At 45.4% G+C, this 23,361-nt stretch overlaps 1 protein-coding gene across 3 annotated transcripts in view; it reads right to left on the bottom strand.

Annotated features, from left to right (window-relative positions):
- The window catches only part of LOC141153222 (interleukin-13 receptor subunit alpha-1-like), a 154,443-nt gene that overhangs the window by 44,874 nt on the left and 86,208 nt on the right, over positions 1-23,361 (bottom strand). For all 3 annotated transcript variants that reach the window (XM_073637922.1, XM_073637923.1, XM_073637924.1), the window contains exons 2-4: positions 12,445-12,590; positions 4,634-4,772; positions 980-1,100 (exon numbers count right to left, since the gene is read on the bottom strand). In XM_073637922.1, coding sequence (XP_073494023.1) covers positions 980-1,100; positions 4,634-4,772; positions 12,445-12,590 — 406 coding nt within the window. The remainder of the gene's footprint in view (positions 1-979; positions 1,101-4,633; positions 4,773-12,444; positions 12,591-23,361) is intronic.

Genomic DNA, 23,361 nt, shown 5'->3' with positions numbered 1-23,361 from the left:
CTTATGATAAAACATGTAGCTGCTAAATTTAACTGGGATATGATGCAAAATATGCTCAATTTTTTGGGGACTGATTTTCAGTGTCAATTTTCCTGTTTGAACATAGCCTTATATATTTTCAGTGCACAATTGGCAACAAACATAGCACAATGCAAAGGAAGAAAATTTTACAAAATCACATTCACCCAGCAGAAAAAAAAATCTTTACAGATTTCAGAGCGTGCTATGCTATATGTCGCAGATTTTCTCCAGATTTATGTGGCAAATCCATTGCAAAATCTGCATGTAAAATATATGGATTTTGTAATTTATTTAGTTAAGAATTTGTCCTGGATTTGAAACATATTCTGCAATGAAAAATATTGGAAATTAATAATCTTTGTTGGATGCTTAACCCAAAGAGAATGGTATCGAAATCTTCTAAGTAAAACACGAGGAGTGGAAGGAGGGGGCTTGAAGGGGTTGTCCAGTACTCGGACAACCCCTTTTCAATCCCTATGTTGTCTCCTTGTAAAATAATAACACCTATACTCCTCTGGTGCTCGTGCCATTCCAGTGGCACTAGCTCTCCCTGTGATTGCGCAACATGGTTATCTCACGCGATCCCAGCGGTCAATCAGCACTGAATTCACTCTCCCCGCCTTTCGGACATATCTCATACATCCGGAGAAAATGAGAGAGCTGCAGTTCTCACTTCCTCTGGATGTACACTGTATGTGATTTGTCCAAAGATGGGGAGAGTGAATCCAGCGATTGGCCGCTGGGATCAAGTGACATAACCATGTTACTCAATCCCCGGGAGAGCCAGTGCTCACACCGCTGGAATGATGCCGCCACCGCAGGTGAGTATACTTGTTATTATTTTACAAGGGGGAGGATTGAGAAGGGCTTGTACGAGTAGTGGACAACCCCTTTGAAGTAACACTTTCCAAAGCTTAAATACTGTTATTATTACACATGAACAGTTCCTAATACTCACCAATAAAGTAATTTATACTGTACTTTGGGTGGAGTGTATTCTCCTGGCTGCCAAGTGCAGGTTATATTATCCCTATAGTACCAAACACAGGCGAGATTTTTCACTGATGTTCTTCTGTTACCTGTAATTTCAGTGTGATTATTAATATATCAAGGGTTTTTTATTACCACATATCTGTGCAATTAGTATTTTAATGATGCAACTGATGCATGTCTTAATGATGCAACTGATGCAGGTCATGTTTCCTGCTTTAGAGCTAAAAATAATTTTTTTGGATGCATTCACTCAATTCAGGAGGAAAAATTTGATATGCATTAAATATATTTGGCACAAAGCAAAACTTCTGGGAAGGGGTTAAAAAAAAAAAGAAACTCTTACATCCACCTATCCTTGGCTTTTCTCACACCTGTCATTCTGCTCTTGTTCCTCCTTTCTTCCGTTTTAAGTCATCCAGTGGGTGCTGCCACTAATTAGGCACCACACGACCTGAGTGGAACCTAGTTGATGTGTGTCATGCCCCACGTGCCACATGGGACCTAGTCAGTGTCAGTGTCTACTGAAAGACTGAAGGAAAACCAGACCCCATAAGAAGGAAGATGAGCCTACTGGTACAATGAAGAGGAGTGGTGGGACATACTGTAGATAAAGAGGACCGAAAAGAGGCGAATATTAGAGTTTATTGATTTTTGCTGAATTTGTGCAAATTAACTCCTCCCAAAATAAAAATTTGTCAAAATCCAAATTTTGGGGGGAAATTTGTAGCAAATTCAGTTTGTTTAGAATACTGACAATATTGGAAAATCTACACATCAGAGACTTAGTTCACCAGTTGTATTTTAATCATTTAAGTTATTGTTGGGTATACCACATACACATTTTAAATAGTATCTAATAATTTAGTGCTGCACTGTGGTATACTGCTGAGACGGTAAGTTGTGTAGTGGTATTTGGCGCTTCTTAGAGGTTAAGTTGTGCTGCGCTGTGATATGCGTTTGTCACTGATGGGGAGGGATTCAGTGCTGCACCGTGGCATATGTTTGTCACTGCTGGGGAGGGATTCAGTGCTGCACCGTGCATATGTTTGTTACTGCTGGGAAGGTATTTAGTGCTGCACTGTGGTATATACAGGTGCATCTCACTAAATTTGAATATCATTAAAAAAGTTAATTTATTTCAGTTCTTCAATCCAAAAAGTGAAACTCATATTATATAGAGTCATTACAAACAGAGTGATCTATTTCAAGTGTTAATGTTGATGATTATGGCTTACAGCCAATGAAAACACATAAGTCATTATCTCAGTAAATTAAAATAATTAACAAAAAACACCTGCAAAGGCTTCCTAAGCGTTTAAAAAAGCCAATCAGTGATGGCTCCCCAAACCATCACTGATTGTGGAAACTTCACACTAGACCTCAAACAGCTTGGATTGTGTGCCTCTCCGCTCTTCCTCCAGACTCTGGGACCTTGTGGAGTGTGTCAATGACTGCCTTCTGGACATCTGTCAAGTCAGCAGTCTTCCCCAGGATTGTGGAGCCTACTGAAACAGACTAAAGGACTTTTTTAAACGCTTAGGAAGCCTTTGCAGGTGTTTTTTGTTAATTATTTTAACTTACTGAGATAATGACTTGTGTGTTTTCATTGGCTGTAAGCCGTAATCATCAACATTAACAGAAATAAACACTTGAAATAGATCACTCTGTTTGTAATGACTCTATATAATATATGAGTTTCACTTTTTGGATTGAAGAACTGAAAAAATTTTTTTGATGATATTCTAATTTAGTGAGATGCACTGTGACATATGTGTTTGTCACTGCAGGGGAAAGTATTTAGTGCGGCACTGTGGCATATGTTTGTCACTGCAGGGGAAGGACATAGTGCTGCACTGCGGCATATGTTTGTCACTGGTGGGGACATATTTAGGTTCGGACAGACTCATCTACTGCGGGTTCTGCACTGACCAATCACAGTTCCACTTTTCAATAACTTTGGAGAATGACAGCTGACTTCTGAGTGTTTTCTCACAGTAATATTTTTATTTTCTGTTAGGGTATATGCAAGTGGCATATTTAAGACACTGGTGGAACCACCGAGTTTTCCAAGGCAAAAACACTTCACGAAAATGCCAGTGGTGTCTTTTCACTCATTTTTGTGGCATCTCTGCCACAGGCTTCTTTGCTCTGTACTTTCAAATATGCAGAGCATTACATAGTGTATATGTGGCACCCCAGGGGTCTGGTTTCCACAGTAACGGCAATGTTATGTCTGAGAGCAGGTGGGAGGTCTCTTGGTCAGGGATCCTGTGCATGCCACACCTCCTGCCCAGTCCTGGGAGGGGAAGAACTTCCCCTATATAAACCTAGGGCTGAGGCAGGGTTAGGAGTAGAGAAGAAGTAGAGAAGAGAAGCAGCATAGGAAGAAACAACAGGAGCTCTGTGGGAGCAGTGCTACAAGGAGTCAGGGGCTGGCAGCTGCAGAGCTCGCCCTGACTGGGAAGTTATCACCGGACCCGGAGTCCGAGGCTGTGGGGACTAACTCCTATCCAGCAGCAGAAACCGACCGGCAGGGGATTGCAGGTCCTCTGGCCCAGAAACCCGAAGGCACGGTCACACGCGTGGGACCAGCACCGCCGTCGTGGAGCGGAAGCTACTAGAAGGCCCCGAGTCACCGGCCATACGGGTGAGCACCACACGGTACACTCAGGGACGTGGGCTACTTATACCCGCCTCTAGCAAGGTAGCCAGAAGAGTATCGTTAGTTTGGGAGGCCTACAACTCCGCCTGGCCAGGGGAGATCCCATCTGCTCAAGGACTGACCAGGCCCCAATCGCTAGCCAGTACTCCGGGAGGGTCTATCTTTGTCACCAGTAAAGACCCTGAACTACACCGTACCGTCTCCGAGTGGTTCCTGCTACCCCCATCATCCACGTCGGCTGCCCTGAGGCCATACCCCTCCCGTTGGGGGTTATACTATCACGCTGCACAATCCTGCCACCGGCCTCAGTGGTCTGCCCTGCAGCAGCAGCTCCTTAGCTGTACTCAACGGGTGGCGTAGTCGTCCAACATCTACCGCTGATACAGCACCACTTAGTCTGACTCCCTGGGCACGGACCGGATTACCCTCAACAGATCCGGCTCCGGGTAAGCTCCCGCGTGCGCAACGCTGCGCGACACAGGCCCAGGGGCGCGTCATATAGAGCAGATGGCTTCCGAGAGTGAGCCACCCAAAGAAAGAGCTTGTTATTTCTTTTAACTGCTTCAAGGTTTCCGAACCCTGAAGCGGTTAAAAGAAGTTAAGACGGAACATGAGCACAGGAATGTCATTTTGACATGGCTTTGTATTATATTCATATTTTGCTGTGCTTTTTCAGGGAGATTCCAAGTGGAAAACCGCCTGAAAAAGATATTGTGTGTACATAGCCTTAGACAGTTTTTAGAAAGAGGAAGATTCCAGTCACGAATTGCAACAGAAAAAAAAAAGAAATTGGGAAAGAATGTAATTTATTATGTAGTTTAGAGACATTATATCCAGAGTTTGACAATTTGAAATGTGACTATAGTGGGGTTCATTTTGGTTTCTGTTTGCGAGTTACATATTTTGCGGGGGAGAGGTAAAAGTGATTGAACATGCAATTGACTCAAATGTTTTTACCTGGTGTCAACTGCATAGGACTTTTCTTGGTCCATTCACTTTCTCTGCCATCGCAATTAGCCTTAATTTCCATTGAAAAGTAATCATTGAGAGGAAAATAAAGAAAATCCAACAGCTTTGACGGGTTTGATGTGGTCCACTGTTACAGAAAAGAACAATTAATTAAAAAATGATTATATAGCCATGTATTAAATGTCCAGATATTACTTATTGTTACTCTGACATGTTCATATACATCCTGTATAACCTTCATTGACTCTGCTTTCTCTACAATCTTAAGCTGATAAAAACATACCGTACTGTAAGGGGTTGGTAGTCACTAAGCCGCTTTCAAGGTAATCACAGGAGGCAGTTTCTTTAAAAATGTCCAAGGTGGGTTTATTCAAACTTCATAAACCGCACTCTCCAGGTAAATGAAACATAGCCTTGTCCGGAACAAAGTAACAAAACAAGCAAAACAGTCCATACAGTGCTGTGGGTTCGCCCGCTAGCAGTCAGTGTCCTGTAGCATAGGCACGCTGGAGGTTTCCACACCTCCAGCCACAGCCACTGAATGAGACACTCTGTCTCCATTTTACACACACGCCCTGGGGGTGGGAATATGTGAGCAGCTAATCCCACCGGAGGACATGTTATTGATATGCAAATGCTGAAAACATGGAAACAAAACTTTCAAAACATCTTGATTTATTCAGTGTTGAGTATGAGGACCAGGCGCAAAAATCTCCACACTTACATGCTTTGGCTGCTATCAATGAGATTTTAATAGTTGACTGAAGAATGTTCTGCCACACAGAATGAAATTGGGTACCAAATCATCAAGATTCGCTGCTGGCAGCTACATTTACAATTGCTGACCAACAACGTTCCAGCGGCGAAACACGCGTCAGGGCTCCTTCCTGGCCAGATGGCGATCTGATCTTGTACTTCTCTTTTTCCCCTCCTCCTTTGGCTTCCCTGTGAAATTGGCCGGTAAGCAGAATCTTTGTTGAATACTATGCCACTGTAATTGCACACAGTTGTGGATAATATACATTAGTGGTCCGCTGGGCGTGCTATATTTATATCAGGGTTCACACTTTGTGTTTGCCTGTTGGGGTACTATGACCTATGTGTACACTACATTTCACCATGTATTGTGATAAATAACCTACATTGTGATATTACTCTTGTGGACTAGATTTTAACCATGTATTAAATAAAGAAATCTGTTTTATGCCATTTAGACTCTGTTTCTCCTGTCATACATATACAATTGAGTAGGCATGTGGCTGACAGACACGATGCATTGACAAGGTGTCTGTCAACCTGCTTTGAAGGATGAAGGCCGTCTTTTGTGTGTCTGTATTATTACAGCTTTTTTTAGGCCCATGATGGACTTTCGAGTACGGGACAATTCCTGGCTCGTCCAACTTAATGAAATCTCGAACAATACTGGTGTAAATACACAGGTCACTGACTCAGGATTACAAGAAAACATTGCTAAAATGAAGGCAATTTTAAAACGGAGAACGAGAATTTGGTGGAACCACGCTTTCCTGTGTAAATATATTGATGGAGACCTAATTCCTAGAGGTCTCAGGGTCCAGATTTTTCCGTCCTTTACAATTGAGGACGAAACGTTTATAAATAGTTGGGAGACCCTGGCTAATAGTTGCTCTCAGGGCTTTCTAAAGCTTCTGAAGGAACACAATGAAATTTCCCTAAAAGAAATGGAGACGGAACTGGAATCCCTGCAGACTTTAGTTCAAAAGAATATGTAACCAGATGAATTGAGGCGGCTGAATGAGGACATTGATTTACAATCACAGAAATGGGTGAAAGAAATTTGTGCAAATAAATCAAAGAAATTTGCACGTGATGTTAAAGATAAACAAACGGGTTGCATATATAAATGGAGATCCCCATACAATCGTGTACGACAGAATGTTAGGAGCACTCCCTCCCATTCGAGGTCCTCATCAGTCGCCTCCTCTATCTCGGTGGACGAGAGAAATTCTGGAGAAAGCTCAACCTCTGGTCACCTCTCCAATCCACATAACATCTCAGGCATCCAGATGAGACCCAGCAATAGAAGGAGGCGAAATGTGCCATTTCAGGTTGGTAATTCTTGGGGGGGGCTGCGCATCATCAATCTGTCCACACATGTTCTGACTAGGGCACAGGTGGAGGTCCTTGAGTTGGGTTTATCTTTTGCCCCTACAAATGCATTCAACTTTTTTACCGCACTCAAGGACCTCCACCTCTTTGCCCGTAAGTTGATCTTGAAAAAATTGCATTCCAGGCCAGATGGTGATGGAGACCCGGTGGTGGCGGCGGAGAGGGAGGCAGTACAAGCCCTCGAAGAATTACTTTTGGAGCAGGAATCCTCACAAAGAGCTGGGTCATTAAATACAGTGGTGCCCAGATCCACAAGGTTCCCTCCCTTGTCAATTAGTCCGGCAGTGGAAATATTTGTGCGGTTGGTAACAGAGGACTTACAACGATTGCCTACCCGCAGAAGATTTGACAACCTTACACACCTACAACGGCAAGCTATCTGCCAATTGCAAGCACTGACGGACGTGGTAATTAAACCGGCTGACAAGGGTGGGAACATTGTCATTTGGCCATGCTCCAAATATGAAAGAGAGGCATTGAAACAATTACGAGATATTAACACCTACTCAAAATTACCATTCAATCCAACTGCCTCCTTTTCCGCCACGCTCCAGGGAATCCTGGCCCGGGCCTGTGATAAACACATCATTGACAAAAGAACGGTGGAGGCATTGACGGTGCATTTTCCCCGCATAGCTACATTCTACCTTCTTCCCAAAATCCACAAGGACCCCCTCTGTCCTCCGGGACGTCCGATTGTGTCGGGTATAGGAGGTCTAAATGGTCCAATATGTACTTATATTGACAATCACCTCCGCCCACTGGTAGAGACTTTACCTTCCTATATCAAAGACACATCGGATGTCCTCAGACGTGTTGATGGAGTCCTTGTGGATAATCAGACCCTAATGGTCACGGCCGATGTAGAGAGCCTGTATACTTGTATCAAACATGAACTCGGGTTGGGAGCGGTACGTCTCTTCCTCGGTGGGTCGGACCTGGACGGCCCCTCTTGTGATTTCTTGCTAGAGCTCCTCCACTTTGTCCTGCACCATAATTATTTGCTTTTTAAGGATGTAGTTTATTTGCAGAAGCGCGGCACGGCCATGGGCGTGGCGTGTGCGCCCTCTTACGCCAACCTCTTCCTGGGAGCATGGGAGAGAGAGATTTTTGGCGATGGGGGCATGCGGGCCACTGACAGGGTCGTGACGTGGCTTAGATATATAGATGACATCTTTCTTCTTTGGCAGGGCTCAGTGGAGGAGCTCAACGAGTTTATGGGCAGGTTGAATCAGAATGAATGGGGGATTAAACTCACATATACTCACCATCAATGCAAAATGCCGTTTTTGGACATCAGTCTGGAGGTTGACGAGGCAGGCCATATCCAGATTGATGTATTTCGTAAATCCCGGTCGGACAATTCCTGAGGATGAGACGGATCTGCTCGTCTGTCTCTCAATTTCAGAGACAGGCGGCGGACCTAACCAAACGCTTCCAAAACCGGGGATTCAGTAACAGGTGCATTGGTCATGGCTATAGGAGAGCAAGGGTAACTTCACGCAACCAATTATTATACCCTGCCCTTGCTGATGGGAAGAAGGATTTGGGGAAGATCCGCTACATCTCCACCTTCAATCACGAGTGGGAGGTGATGCGGCGGATCTTCTCCAAACATTGGGGAATCCTTGGTACGGAGCCCTCCCTACGGGAATTTGTAGGTGATCATCCGTTAATGACACCTAGGAAAGCCAACAACTTGGGAGACGTACTGACACGCAGTCACTACGTCCCCCCTTTTGCCAACCCATTTGGATCCCGGGGACCCAGGGCGGGTTTCTTTCCATGCGGCCACTGTCTGGCGTGCGCTAATGCCGTGCGCTCTGTCTCCTTTACCTCATCTGACGGCTCCCAAGAATATCAGATCCGCAACTATATTTCTTGCGGTTCGAACTCACGTAGTGTACTACGCCACTTGTGCCTGTAAATTGATTTACATTGGTTTGACTACTAGGGAGCTCAGAGTGAGGATACGGGAACACGTGGGCGACATTTGTCCAGCCAGGACGGTGGCCGACACACGGGAGCTGAGAACTCTCCCATGTCATTTTCAACGTAAACATAATTGTGATCCCAAATCTTTGAAAATACGTGGCATTGATATTCTACATCTGGAATCCCGTGGGGGTAATTGGGGTAAAATCCTTGCCCAAAAGGAAACAAAATGGATTGTCTACCTGGATACTATGGCTCCTCGGGGTCTGAATGAGGCACTCGGTTTCGCCTCCTTCTTGTGATGAATGTCTCGTCTGTTTTGAGCGTCTCCGCTTTTGCCCTATGGATCTAACTCTGGCATTAAGTTTTAATTATGTTTTTAATTATTGTTTATTATTATTCTTATTTTTCCTTTTTCTTTTTCTTATTTTTTATTTAGCTTTGAAGTGGGACAACACTTAACCATCTGGGGAAACTCACATCACTGGATGTATGGGATGGACTATGCCTACCTTAAATTATGTCTTATGTATATTTATAATATCGTATTAATGTTGTTTTGCATCAGTGTTAAATATCATTACATTATGCTGTGATTTATAGTGTCCCACTTCCCTCTCCTTCCTCCCTTCTACTCTTTTATTCTACCACTGTGCTGCCCTGCGACCTATGATGTGGTGCGCATGCGCGTCGGCTGCGTGGTCTCTGGTCCGGGTTCGGCTGTCTGCATCCTGGCCGCGCACTTCCGGTTTGCGCTACACATGCTTCCGGAGGTGCGCTGCCGGGTGACGGCTGTTGCCCGCACTGTGGGGTCTCGGGACCCGGCGCATGCGCCGTAGAACACCGGTCGCTTGGGAACTTCCGATCACGTGACTGATATTGCGGTCACGTGATCGTCAGGGGAGGCATTTAAAAAGGTCCTTTACCCGCCCGATATCATGCCTCTTGAGAAAGCCTGCAGCATCAGCGGTGAAACGCGCGTCGGGGCTCCTTCCTGGCCAGATGGCGATCTGATCTTGTACTTCTTTTTCCCCTCCTCCTTTGGCTTCCCTCTGAAATTGGCCGGTAAGCGGAATCTTTGGTTAATACTAAGTCACTGTAATTGCACACAGTTGTGGATAATGTATATTAGTGGTCCGCTGGGCGTGCTATATTTATATCAGGGTTCACACTTTGTGTTTGCCTGCTGGGGTACTATGACCTATGTGTACACTACATTTCACCATGTATTGTGATAAATAACCTATATTATGATATTACTCTTGTGGACTAGATTTTAACCATGTATTAAATAAAGAAATCTGTTTTATGCCATTTAGACTCTGTTTCTCCTGTCATACAAATGTGATAAATGTGTGAGACGTCTGGAAACACTGTAGACCACAGTAGCACATTTAGGTCACGCAGGCTGCTCACAGCAGCACGAGCAAGATTCGGCCTGGTATTGTTGTGTTTAAAAGCGGCTCCTGGGTCACTTTCACATTCCCATGTTAAGGCCTCATTGTGTCATTGCCCACGTGATCTCCAGACCAACCTCTGGCTATAATTACATCCAACCTGAATTCATCCAGAGCATTGGATTAAATATTATCCTTACTAATGTTGGTTGACATTTTTAATAACAATCATATAGAGATACCATGTATGCGCTCAAACATTAGGTATACAATGAGCTCCTATATGCCCTTTAACACAGAAGGTACCATGGACTATACAGTAGAATCCCACATGAACTCTATTTAAAAAGGTACCGTGGACTATGTCAGGGAAAATCAACAAAGCCCCACTGAAAGAATCCTTCGGGTTGTGGTTATACCAAACAAAATGAAACAATCTCACCCAATCCTAAAGTGCATCATGGCTTGATTCATCCTGGTGTAATGTCATCCTATTATTCATGACCAAAACACACTGGAGGGGAGCCTGAAAAAGGGAGCTGAGGGTCTCCACCATTTCAAACAGCCATTATCCTCCTTTCAAAAGACCCAGGGTTGCACCTGTCACTTCCTACACCGTGTCTACTTTAAACTGCCGCGCTAAACGACACGCCGCTACGTCACTTCCGGTCACGTGGGCTGGTATATCCGGTATCCGGAAAGCAAACCATCAGGTGGAAAGCATACGGAATCCTACCGACGTCACATCCAGTGACGCTCTTCCTGTTTCCGGTAAATGGAACGCATGTATATAGCAATGAGGCGCATCTCCGGCACTCACACTAGCGCTTCAAAACAACAAAAAACGCCGATCCAAAACTGGACTCCACACAGCGGTGATTGGGGAGGGAGGAGGGACAAAATAAACCACTCTCACAGACAAACAGACTGGGAGGTATAATACACCTCCTCTCCTCCATTTTCAGATATATTCGCCACTACAATCATGCAGCAATATATCAATGGGACCAAATAATTTATAGCAATTCAACTTTTTAGAAAAAAAGGAACCATCCATCGTCCCACCCCTTAAGGGTTAAGCATGGCCTCCCACCATAGGGCTTATCTTAACCAGACAGCTAAGCAGGCATGAATAGGAGGCTAAGACCAACACGCATTTGTCCGCAAAAAAAACATTTGGAACATTGTCCAAAAGGCCAAACCAAGGGTCAGCATCTGAAGTACGGGGTAGAGAGAACAAACACGCACCATAGGGTAGATAAATAAATGATATATTACTAAAATAAATAAAGGAAACCCTGGCGAAAATAGTGGCCCCATGAAAAGGCCAAAGGGATACAGCATGGCACACATGATCTTTTCTACACTGACCACATTTTGAGGTGTGGTTTGCATGTATACACTATTAAAAGTTATTGATGGTAATTCAGAAGACCAAGGGTTCACTATTTTGGCCCATTAGGGTTTTTTTTACTTGAAGAAAATGTTAATATATATCAAATAAATGTTATATTTTAACCATCTTGCTTAAAAATTTGAATAATTTGGTAGTTACCCCAATAGCTTGTTATATAATTACATCCAAAACAAATGCAGGAGTCATCGCTGAAGAGGATAGACCTCCATTCCAGCCTCCATTGCCATCTTGCTTTGCACCATAAAAGCCTTTGAGAGCGATGCCATGATGTCAATGGAATATTTATTTGTAGCTGAATGTCTAGCTTGTAGCCCAAACTCATGTAAATGCCTTCTGGTTGTTTGTGTAGACACTGTTAGCACTGTTAGTTTGCTATGTGATGTCTAATTTCCCTTGCTGTACAGAATGGATCATTATGAGCCAATCTACAAACCTGACAAATTCAATGAATGAGAGAGTTCAGAAGCTCCTTTCGAACAAGGGGTCCTATGTGCAAATGTAACATCACCTAGAATAAAGTTTTGAGTTGAAAACTGTTTGATTTCAGTTTGTAATAACCTGCTAATGCTTATAATTTCAAAAATGACCATTTTTTTGTTCTTTATTAAAATGAAAAGGTTGAAAACTCTGCTGTGCATAATAATTTGGAACATGCATTTTGAGCGTTTTATTTTTTCAAAAATATACTGTTATCATAGGCAGTTTGTACAAAAACCTTTCAATTGTACTCTAATAGTTATTTGACTGGAAAATTACAATGACTGCAATTCATACAGGTAATTTGGGAAAATCTGAGAAAATATTATTTGCATAATAATTTGGAGCACAGTGTATAGGGATAGCCAATCCCTCTCCAACATTTTCCGTATAAAACAGATCAACAGAAATGACAAACAATTTACCTTGTATGGTTGTAGGCTGGAATTTAGGACTGAAATTTTTAATTTGTATCTTGGTGTACAGTTGGTTGCTATGGGCTCCCATTGTAGAATAACCTCAAACATATTCACCATCCTAGCGGTGATGTTGCTTGGAGGAGGTAGAACATCTGCATGAAAACAAAAGAAATAAACAATTTGATACATTCTTATTGATAATCAACTTTATACAGCCTGTTATACTTTTATTTTTTTTACAATGCAATGTGTAAGGTAGGGTGAACAAAGCAGTTAAAGGGGTTGTCCAGGCTCTTTTCCTTTTCTGTGTCTGTAGCTAGAGGGGGCAGTGAGATATTTGTCTGATGTACTGTTCATGTGTTATGTATGAGCATTCCACCTCATTATTGGCGATGGAGACCTTCATTGTGCTTATCTTGGGCTGATGATTTTGGCTATACAATCATGCACATGATGGGTTACTACTATACTTTATGAGATTAATTTTGTGATTGCGTTGGGATTATATTATTTATTGCACTTTCAAAATATTTTTTATGTATTTAATTCCTGAGGGCATTTTTATTTAGCAAGTAATCTCTCCATGCATGTTTTGATTATTATATGTATACATATACAGGTGCATCTCACTAAATTAGAATATCATCAAAAAGTTAATTTATTTCAGTTCTTCAATGCAAAACGTGAAGCTCAAATATTATATAGAGTCATTACAAACAGAGTGATCTATTTCAAGCAGGCCCGGCCTGCTAATATGCCTTGTGGGGCAGATGCCCGGTGGGCTGGTCTGTTAAGGCCCCGTCACACATAACGAGATCGCTAGCGAGATCGTTATTACGTCACGGTTTTGGGATCGCTGGACAGTCGTTTCGTGATCGCTGGGGAGCTGTCAAACATGCAGAACTTCCCAACGATTTCGGCCGCCCCAGCGATCTAACTAACAATCTCGGTGGTTGTTGGAATGCTTTCACACAGCAGCTATTTCAACGATCCACACCTTGATAGGGACTGTACTGTGTCACAAAGGCGTGCATAAAATTACGCAAAATCAGGACTCAGTCGAATGAACGGATATCAACAGCCCGGAGAATTCTGCTAGGATCTGCAATCCAGCACAAGGTCAGAAACAAAGGATGGAATCGCTATTCAGTTGCCTTCTTTATGCACGGCGGAAAATGAGAACGCTGTAGCGACCACCAATCGGGGACGAGGGGCGCGGAAAAGTCCAATTTATGCATGCCTACGTGTCTCAGTTCTGAATCGCTAATGAGGTCGTTGATAATGTGTCAAATACAGCGATGCACACTGCCCAGAGGGAGAGCAACGACCCAGGAATGGTCCAGGAAGCTTTGTAACGATCAGCGATCTCACAGCAGGGGCCTGATCGTTGCTACCTGTCAGATATAACGAGATCGCTAGCAAGATCGCTATTACGACACAAAAACCGTGACGTATCAATGATCTCGCTAGCGATCTCGTTATGTGTGACGGGGCCTTTAGGTCATAAAATGGGCTGCCTGGTGACTTTTGTCTGAGGTTATCTGCTTATCTACTTATCTTTATAATAGGTAAATAAACAAATGACAGGACAACTCAGAGTTCTAAGAGTTTAGGATGGGCAATCCAGAGTTTGCTCTGGAGAGTTTGCTCTGAAGAGTTTATCATTGTCAGAACAGTCATTCACACAGGCACCATTCCTCCAGTATTCACTTGGAAAATACTAATGTGCTTACAAAATGACACTGTTCATGAAGCTGAGCTATGTTAAGGTGGCAAGGGTTCCAGAAGTGACAAGGTGCCGGGCTAAGACCCTGCAAGTCTAAGTATATGTATAAACACACACTGCACAGTACCACTTTTCCTGTACTTTATATGTACACTGCACAGTACCACTCTTCCTGTCCTGTATATAAACACTGCACAGTACCACTTCTCCTGTCCTGTGTATATATACACTGTACAGTACCACTCCTCGTGTCCTGTATATATACACTGCACAGTACCACTTCTCCTGTCCTGTGTATATATACACTGGACAGTACCACTCCTCCTGTCCTGTATATATACACTGCACAGTACCACTTCACCGCATGGGTTGCAATGTGACTCTACTCACCTGCATCAACCTACCATGTAGCAGTGGCATAGAACCATGTTTGGCAGCTTATGTTGTAACCAAAACATTGTGTAGAATAGACTGTGTGGGTTATGCTTCTGTGTGGGCTCAGGGCTGCCATCAGTAATTTCAAGGCCCCATACTGGCAAAATTTCTGTCCCCCCTTGAGAGTTCGCCCAGGCTCCACCCCAGCTCCGCCTCCACCACTTGAACCTTCCACACTCCCACTGCCCACTATTGGAAAAACTCCACTTCTGCACCAGGCCCTCGCCAATCATACATTACCAGTTCCCATCGAACACCATATCACATACATAACCAGCAGCTTTTGTTTTGGCCAAAATATTTTTTAAACTGCCACCACGACAAGGAGACTCTTCTGGCCCGACTCGACTCGACTCTTCTGGCCCGACTCGACTCGACTCTTCTGGCCCGACTCGACTCGACTCTTCTGGCCCGACTCGACTCGACTCTTCTGGCCCGACTCGACTCGACTCTTCTGGCCCGACTCGACTCGACTCTTCTGGCCCGACTCGACTCGACTCTTCTGGCCCGACTCGACTCGACTCTTCTGGCCCGACTCGACTCGACTCTTCTGGCCCGACTCGACTCGACTCTTCTGGCCCGACTCGACTCGACTCTTCTGGCCCGACTCGACTCGACTCTTCTGGCCCGACTCGACTCGACTCTTCTGGCCCGACTCGACTCGACTCTTCTGGCCCGACTCGACTCGACTCTTCTGGCCCGACTCGACTCGACTCTTCTGGCCCGACTCGACTCGACTCTTCTGGCCCGACTCGACTCGACTCTTCTGGCCCGACTCGACTCGACTCTTCTGGCCCGACTCGACTCGACTCTTCTGGCCCGACTCGACTCGACTCTTCTGGCCCGACTCGACTCGACTCTTCTGGCCCGACTCGACTCGACTCTTCTGGCCCGACTCGACTCGACTCTTCTGGCCCGACTCGACTCGACTCTTCTGGCCCGACTCGACTCGACTCTTCTGGCCCGACTCGACTCGACTCTTCTGGCCCGACTCGACTCGACTCTTCTGGCCCGACTCGACTCGACTCTTCTGGCCCGACTCGACTCGACTCTTCTGGCCCGACTCGACTCGACTCTTCTGGCCCGACTCGACTCTTCTGGCCCGACTCGACTCGACTCTTCTGGCCCGACTCGACTCGACTCTTCTGGCCCGACTCGACTCGACTCTTCTGGCCCGACTCGACTCGACTCTTCTGGCCCGACTCGACTCGACTCTTCTGGCCCGACTCGACTCGACTCTTCTGGCCCGACTCGACTCGACTCTTCTGGCCCGACTCGACTCTTCTGGCCCGACTCGACTCTTCTGGCCCGACTCGACTCGACTCTTCTGGCCCGACTCGACTCGACTCTTCTGGCCCGACTCGACTCTTCTGGCCCAACTCGACTCTTCTGGCCCAACTCGACTCTTCTGGCCCAACTCGACTCTTCTGGCCCAACTCTATTTCTTATAATACCCAATACTCTTTTTAATATATTTTTCTTTATGGCAATGTGTCACATATATTTTTTAAAAATGACCAATACTACCACCTACAAGGGACAAATAACACCACACTACGACCATATCACATATTACCACCACATAGTGACCAGATAATATCACACACAAGGAACAAATACTGTCACACCATGACCGGACCACAATATTACCATCACATAGTGACTAAATACTGCAATACTGATCATTAATAAAAAAAAACACAATACTAATATAATCATAAATGATTTTATACACAGGAGCTCTGTACATAGTATACAGTGTATAGTGTCAGTGTACCGATAATACAGTGATCACCAGTGACATTATACACTGGAGCTTTGTGTATAGTGTAGTGTATAGTGTACAGGTAACACACCGACTCACCAGTGATGTCTCTAGTTGAAGTCTTTCATCTTCGCTTTTCCTCTTCATCCAGCACAGACCGCCATCACTTCTCCCAGCCAGGACTCATCTCTGCAGAAAATAACAGTTATCTAGAGCAGTTTGCAGAGCACATTCCCCAATTTTTCCCCAACTTTTACACTACACCAGATGAAGAAAAAAAGTGACATAGTGCCGCCCTGCACAGTAACAGGACCTCCCCTCCTCACGGAAAACAGTATCCTCAAAAATAAAATACATCCTAGCCCCATGAGTCTCATCCCCCTCAGCATTCTGCCCCCCATGTGTCTCATCCTTCTCAGCATTCTGCCCCCCGTATGTCTCATCCTCCTCAGCATTCTGCCCCCCATGAGTCTCATCCCCCTCAGCATTCTGCCCCCCATGTGTCTCATCCTTCTCAGCATTCTGCCCCCCGTATGTCTCATCCTCCTCAGCATTCTGCCCCCCGCATGTCTCCTCCTCCTCAGCATTCTGCCCCCCGTTTGTCTCTTCCTCCTCAGCATTCTGCCTCCCATTTGTCTCCTCCTCTTCAGCATTCTGCCCCCCTGTGTCTCTCCTCCTCCTCAGCATTCTGCTCCCGTGTGTCTCCTCCTCCTCAGCATTCTGCCCCCTGTGTCTCCTCCTCCTCAGCATTCTGCCCCCGTGTGTCTCCTCCTCCTCAGCATTCTGCCCGTGTCTCCTCCTCTTCAGCATTCTGCCCGTGTCTCCTCCTCTTCAGCATTCTGCCCCCCGTGTGTCTCATCCTCCTCAGCATTCTGCCCCCCGTGTGTCTCATCCTCCTCAGCATTCTGCCCCCCGTGTGTCTCATCCTCCTCAGCATTCTGCCCCCCGTGTGTCTCATCCTCCTCAGCATTCTGCCCCCCGTGTGTCTCATCCTCCTCAGCATTCTGCCCCCCGTGTGTCTCATCCTCCTCAGCATTCTGCCCCCCGTGTGTCTCATCCTCCTCAGCATTCTGCCCCCCGTGAGTCTCATCCTCCTCAGCATTCTGCCCCCCGCGTGTCTCATCCTCCTCAGCATTCTGCCCCCCGCGTGTCTCATCCTCCTCAGCATTCTGCCCCCCGCGTGTCTCATCCTCCTCAGCATTCTGCCCCCGTGTGTCTCCTCCTCCTCAGCATTCTGCCCCCGTGTGTCTCCTCCTCAGCATTCTGCCCCCGTGTGTCTCATCCTCCTCAGCATTCTGCCCCCGTGTGTTTCATCCTCCTCAGAATTCTGCCCCCGTGTGTCTCATCCTCCTCAGCATTCTGCCCCCGTGTGTCTCATCCTCCTCAGCATTCTGCCCCTGTGTGTCTCATCCTCCTCAGCATTCTGCCCCCATGTGTCTCATCATCCTCAGCATTCTCCCCCCCGAGTGTCTCCCCTGCATTCTGCCCCCTTGTGTCCCCCTGCATTCAGTCCCCCAGTCTCCGCTTTACAAAATAAAATAAAAAAAGTTCTCCTTACCTTGCCGCCGCTCCACCAATGATTCTCCTCCGCCTCTGAGGCACGGACGCCAGCCAGTAACAGGCCGGCACTGATGTCAGACGCCGGCGACGTGAGCACTGACGTCAGACAGCTGCCGGTCTGTGATTGGCTGGCGGCTGTTAACTATTGCCGTGCGGGAGCTTCCCACATGGTAACAGTTTTAAAGTGAACCTGCATCTGAGGACTCAAGTTCAGATCGCTAGGGCCCGGTGAGCAGAGGGGGGGCCACCCCGTCGGGGACGGGCGGGGCCCCTCAGCTTACCAGACCCCATACGTCAGTAAGGGCAGTAATGCCCTGATAGCGGCCTTGTGTGGGCTAACAGCTCTGTCACCACTGTGGATGTAATGTGAGATAGATTATGTTGGTGCTGCTTTCCACAGTTGAGAGGACTAGAATCGCTCCTCTCTCACTCCCAGTGCTGAAATGAATGACGGAGGTTAGTGCTGTGCTAGATCAGTGTTCCCCAACTCCAGTCCTCAAGGCGCACCAACAGGTCATGTTTGCAGGATTTCTTTAGTATTGCACAGGCGATAATTCCATCACCTGCACAGGCAATAATTCCACCACCTGTGTAAGGAAATCCTGAATACATGATCTGTTGGTGGGCCTTGAGGACTGAAGTTGGGGACCTCTGTGCTAGATCACTAACAGCCAATGAGTGTGTAGCGGGCGGGGCAGAGGTCGGGGCTGGACACTGAGGTTGGGGCGGGGCTACTACTGGCTGTGATCATCGAAAGAAAAGCTCAGCAAACTGCTTGCTGTGGAGAGCAGCATATAAACAAACGGGGTGCAAGGAATGAATTTAAATTCTGGAGAAACGAAAGGTAGAAATCAAAAAAACTAAATTTATAGAGGTGTTGTATATTACAATACAGCACAGATTAGCTTAAAAAAATTGGACTTCGGGGTCGTACAACCTCTTTAGTAAATACATATATAATCATTGCTAAAAGTTTTGAGGCTGACAGAAACTTTGGTTTTCACAAAGTTGGCTGCTTCAGTGTTTTGAGATCTTTTAGTCGGATGTTTCTGTGGTTGCTAAAATACAATCAGAAGCATTTCATACGTTTTTAAACTTCTACTGAGAAATACATTATGTTTATGCAAATATTCAATATTTACACTGTTGATCCTTATTTTTCAAGACTTCTGTAATTCGTCCCAGCATGCATTGTTCATCACCAAATTGCTCATGGAACATTGGGAGAAATTGCTCTTGGATGATGTATAGATCCCATTCTTTATTGGTCTTGAGCAAAATTGTGAGTGAGCCCACTCCCCTGGATGAAAATCAGCACCACATATGCATGGTCTCAGGATGTTTTACTGTTGCCAGGACACAAGACTTTTCGCTTTAGCGCTTCTTCTTCTCCGGACAATCATTATTCCAGCCCTCTGAAGTATAATCCTTTACTTCTTACAGACTGCTATTCTGTGGGAATTACAGGAATTGGACTGCAGAGAACTGTGGAAAAATTACTTTCTCTGATGAAGCCCCCTTCAGACTGTCTGAGACATCTGGAAGAATGATTATCCAGAGAAGAAAATGTGAGTGCTAACATGACTCCTGTGCCAGCCAACAGTAAAGCTACCTCAGATCATTTGTGTGTAGTGGCTTTTCATCCATGGACATGAATATAGCATGTTATCTAAACATCCTCCAAGGGAAACTTCTACCAACCATCCAGGAACAATTTGGTGATGAACAATACTATTTCCAGCATTATGGAGACCATGTCACAAAGCAAAAGTGATAACTAAGCCGCCCAGTGAAAAAAAAATTTAAATTTTGGGTCCATGACCAGAAAACTCCTCAGATCTCAATCCAATAGAGAACCTGTGGTCAATCCTCAAAAAGCGGGTGGACAAACAAAAACACAGAGAGGCTATGTGCACAAGACAAGTAGAAGATGCTTCAGGAAACGCTAAAGTTTTTTTTTTACTGTAACAACTTTTGTGTTGTTTTTTTTTTCTATCCTTTCCTACGAGTTTTTCTTTTTTTTTTGTAAGATTTTCCCATGGTTTTTGTGAAGTCTCTTTTACTGCTGTTTTCTGGTCTTACAGTACAGACCAAAAGTTTGGACACACCTACTCAAAGATTTTTCTGTATTTTCATGACTATGAAAATTGTACATTCACACTGAAGGCATCAAACAATGAATTAACACATGTAGAATTATATACTTAACAAAAAAGTGTGAAACAACTGAAAATATATGTCTTATATTCTAGGTTCTTCAAAGTAGCCACCTTTTGCTTTGATGACTGCTTTGCACACTCTTGGCATTCTCTTGATGAGCTTCAAGAGGTAGTCACCGGAAATGGTTTTCACTTCACAGGTGTGCCCTGTCAGGTTTAATAAGTGGGATTTCTTGCCTTATAAATGGGGCTGGGACCATCAGTTGTGTTGTGCAGAAGTCTGGTGGATACACAGCTGATAGTCCTACTGAATAAACGGTTAGAATTTGTATTATGGCAAGAAAAAAGCAGCTAAGTAAAGAAAAACGAGTGGCCATCATTACTTTAAGAACTGAAGGTCAGTCAGTCCGAAAAAATTGGGAAAACTTTGAAAGTGTCCCCAAGTGCAGTTGCAAAAACCATCAAGCGCTACAAAGAAACTGCCTCACATGAGGACCGCCCCAGGAAAGGAAGACCAAGAGTCACCTCTGCTTCTGAGGATAAGTTTATCCGAGTCACCAGCCTCAGAAATCGCAGGTTAACAGCAGCTCAGATTAGAGACCAGGTCAATGCCACACAGAGTTCTAGCAGCAGACACATCTCTTCAACAACTGTTAAGAGGAGACTTTGTGCAGCAGGCCTTCATGGTAAAATAGCTGCTAGGAAACCACTGCTAAGGACAGGCAACAAGCAGAAGAGACTTGTTTGGGCTAAAGAACACAAGGAATGGACATTAGACCAGTGGAAATCTGTGCTTTGGTCTGATGAGTCCAAATTTGAGATCTTTGGTTCCAACCACCGTGTCTTTGTGCGACGCAGAAAAGGTGAACGGATGGACTCTACATGCCTGGTTCCCACCGTGAAGCATGGAGGAGGAAGTGTGATGGTGTGGGGGTGCTTTGTTGGTGTTACTGTTGGGGATTTATTCAAAATTGAAGGCATACTGAACCAGCATGGCTACCACAGCATCTTGCAGCGGCATGCTATTCCATCCGGTTTGCGTTTAGTTGGACCATCATTTATTTTTCATCAGGACAACAGGCTGTGTAAGGGCTATTTGACCAAGAAGGAGAGTGATGGGGTGCTAGGCCAGATGACCTGGCCTCCACAGTCACCAGACTTGAACCCAATCAAGATGGTTTGGGGTGAGCTGGACCGCAGAGTGAATTCAAAAGGGTCAACAAGTGCTAAGCATCTCTGGGAACTCCTTCAAGATTGTTGGAAGACCATTTCCGGTGACTATGTGACGCCCAGCTGCGCTTGGTATCACAGATCCTAGAAGTGTGCATTGATGGATTCCTCCACAAGAGGCCCCCATAAACATTCACACATCTCCACCTTCCACCTCAGACCAGCAGAGGGAGCCCGTTAGGGATATAGATAGGGAAGGTGGAGCCAGGCGGTTTAGTCTGTTGAGAGAGTTCCTGCAGTAGAGAAGCCTGAGAGAGGTCAGCCTGCAGTGAAGCACAGTCCAGACTCAGTTGTAGCTCAGAATAGTGAGCTTAAGGTGTGCCGGCGCTATAAGATCGGTGAAGGGCGGCAAGCTGCCGTTAGTGTGAATAGCCTAGTGAGGGCCCGAGTAGGCCAAAGGTGAGAGTGGAGAGTTAGTACGTAGGGGGCAGAGGAATTTAAACAGCTCACCCCGAAGAATTTACCAGACACCGGGTCCGAGCTTACCGGGATCTCTACGACCCAATAAGGCATAACCGGAATCCCTGGAGAACTACAGGTCCCGGGTTCACCAGAGAGCTGATACGTAACAGAGCCAGGAGACACATAGGCCCCGTACGCTGGGAGCGTGCACTCCGAGAGAAGGCCCTACCACAACGTCAGCCGGTGCAGGACAGAGATAAAGTTAGTCCTAGCTCCAGGCAGGTCAGAAACTTACTACGCAGAGGCAAGAAACAGGAGGCCCTACACCCGCTCATTGGGGAGGACCCTGATATGCACCCTTCACCCCACAGTGCTCCGGGATGTGCCTGATTTTCCACCAGTAAAAGGTACTGAAGTGACTATCGTGTCTGTCCCCCTTCTTGCTCTGACCCGGCTGGGTCTCGCCTGTCCTGCATTCCCCCTCTCCGTACGCTGCCCTGAGGCCTAGCTCCACCTGTGGGGAGCTATACCATCAAGCTGCCTTATCACCGGTCTCAGTGGACTGCGCAGCGCTGGTGATTCTCACCAGAAGCCACAGGTGGCGTCACAAACTTTCTTAAAATTAACAAACCTATTATCCCAATATACAATCCCCTTTTTAAAAGCTGACCCCAGGGTACGGGCCCGGGAGCCGACCACCGCGACATCCCCAAGGCCAGGCAAAGGCCCGGGTACCGAGTCATCCCCATCCCCTGGGCTAGTCAACTACCTCTTGAAGCTCATCAAGAGAGTGCCAAGCAGTCATCAAAGCAAAAGGTGGCTACTTTGAAGAACCTAGAATATAAGACATATTTTCAGTTGTTTCACACTTTTTTGTTAAGCATATAATTCCACATGTGTTAATTCATAGTTTTGATGCCCTCAGTGTGAATGTACAATTTTCATACTCATGAAAATGCAGAAAAATCTTTAAATGAGGTGTGTCCAAACTTTTGGTCTGTACTGTATTTTGAATAATGAAAAAGCCACCAGTTGCATTTTTGTCTAATTTTTCCCACGCGTTTTTGACGTGGAAAAATGCAGCGTTTTAATGCCCCAGGATAGTGAATGAGAATTCTGAAATCTCAGGCACATGCCACATATTTTTTTCTTGCAGTTTCAAATGTTTTTTTTCAGTGCTTTTCACCCATTTAAATTAATTGGGGAAAAAAATGCATCTATTTCGTTCTATGGTTTTACTGCTAACACTCCAATATTTGCAGCAGAAAAATGTGCTTCAAATATTGGACATGTGCACATACCCTTAAATGTAGAGACCCCACCAACTGCTAAATCCCGATGTCAATTTATTCATAAATTCCCCAGAGGAATAGAGCAATGACATAATGCAAAGCAAAATACTCCAGGATTGTTAGAAGACAGAACTTTTTTAAAGGAATGGTATTAAGTTGTTTTCAGCAGATATCCCCTTTAGTCTTGTTATCTATTCACACATCATAGATGATAACTTGTTGATTGGGTGGGGGGATGGGACTGACTTCTGGGACCTGCACCAATCAGCAGAAGAGGGCACTTTTATCCATGTTAAAACGGAGGAGTGCGCTTCCCTGATCATCACTCTTCATTCCCTATTAGACTGTAGAGTG

Source organism: Phyllobates terribilis, unplaced genomic scaffold (assembly GCF_046119375.1).
Source record: "Phyllobates terribilis strain yellow unplaced genomic scaffold, ASM4611937v1 Scaffold_7__3_contigs__length_470593459, whole genome shotgun sequence".
Taxonomy (NCBI): Eukaryota; Metazoa; Chordata; class Amphibia; order Anura; family Dendrobatidae; genus Phyllobates; species Phyllobates terribilis.
Note: the sequence above shows the minus strand (reverse complement) of the source record. Positions and strands in the feature narration are given on the sequence as shown.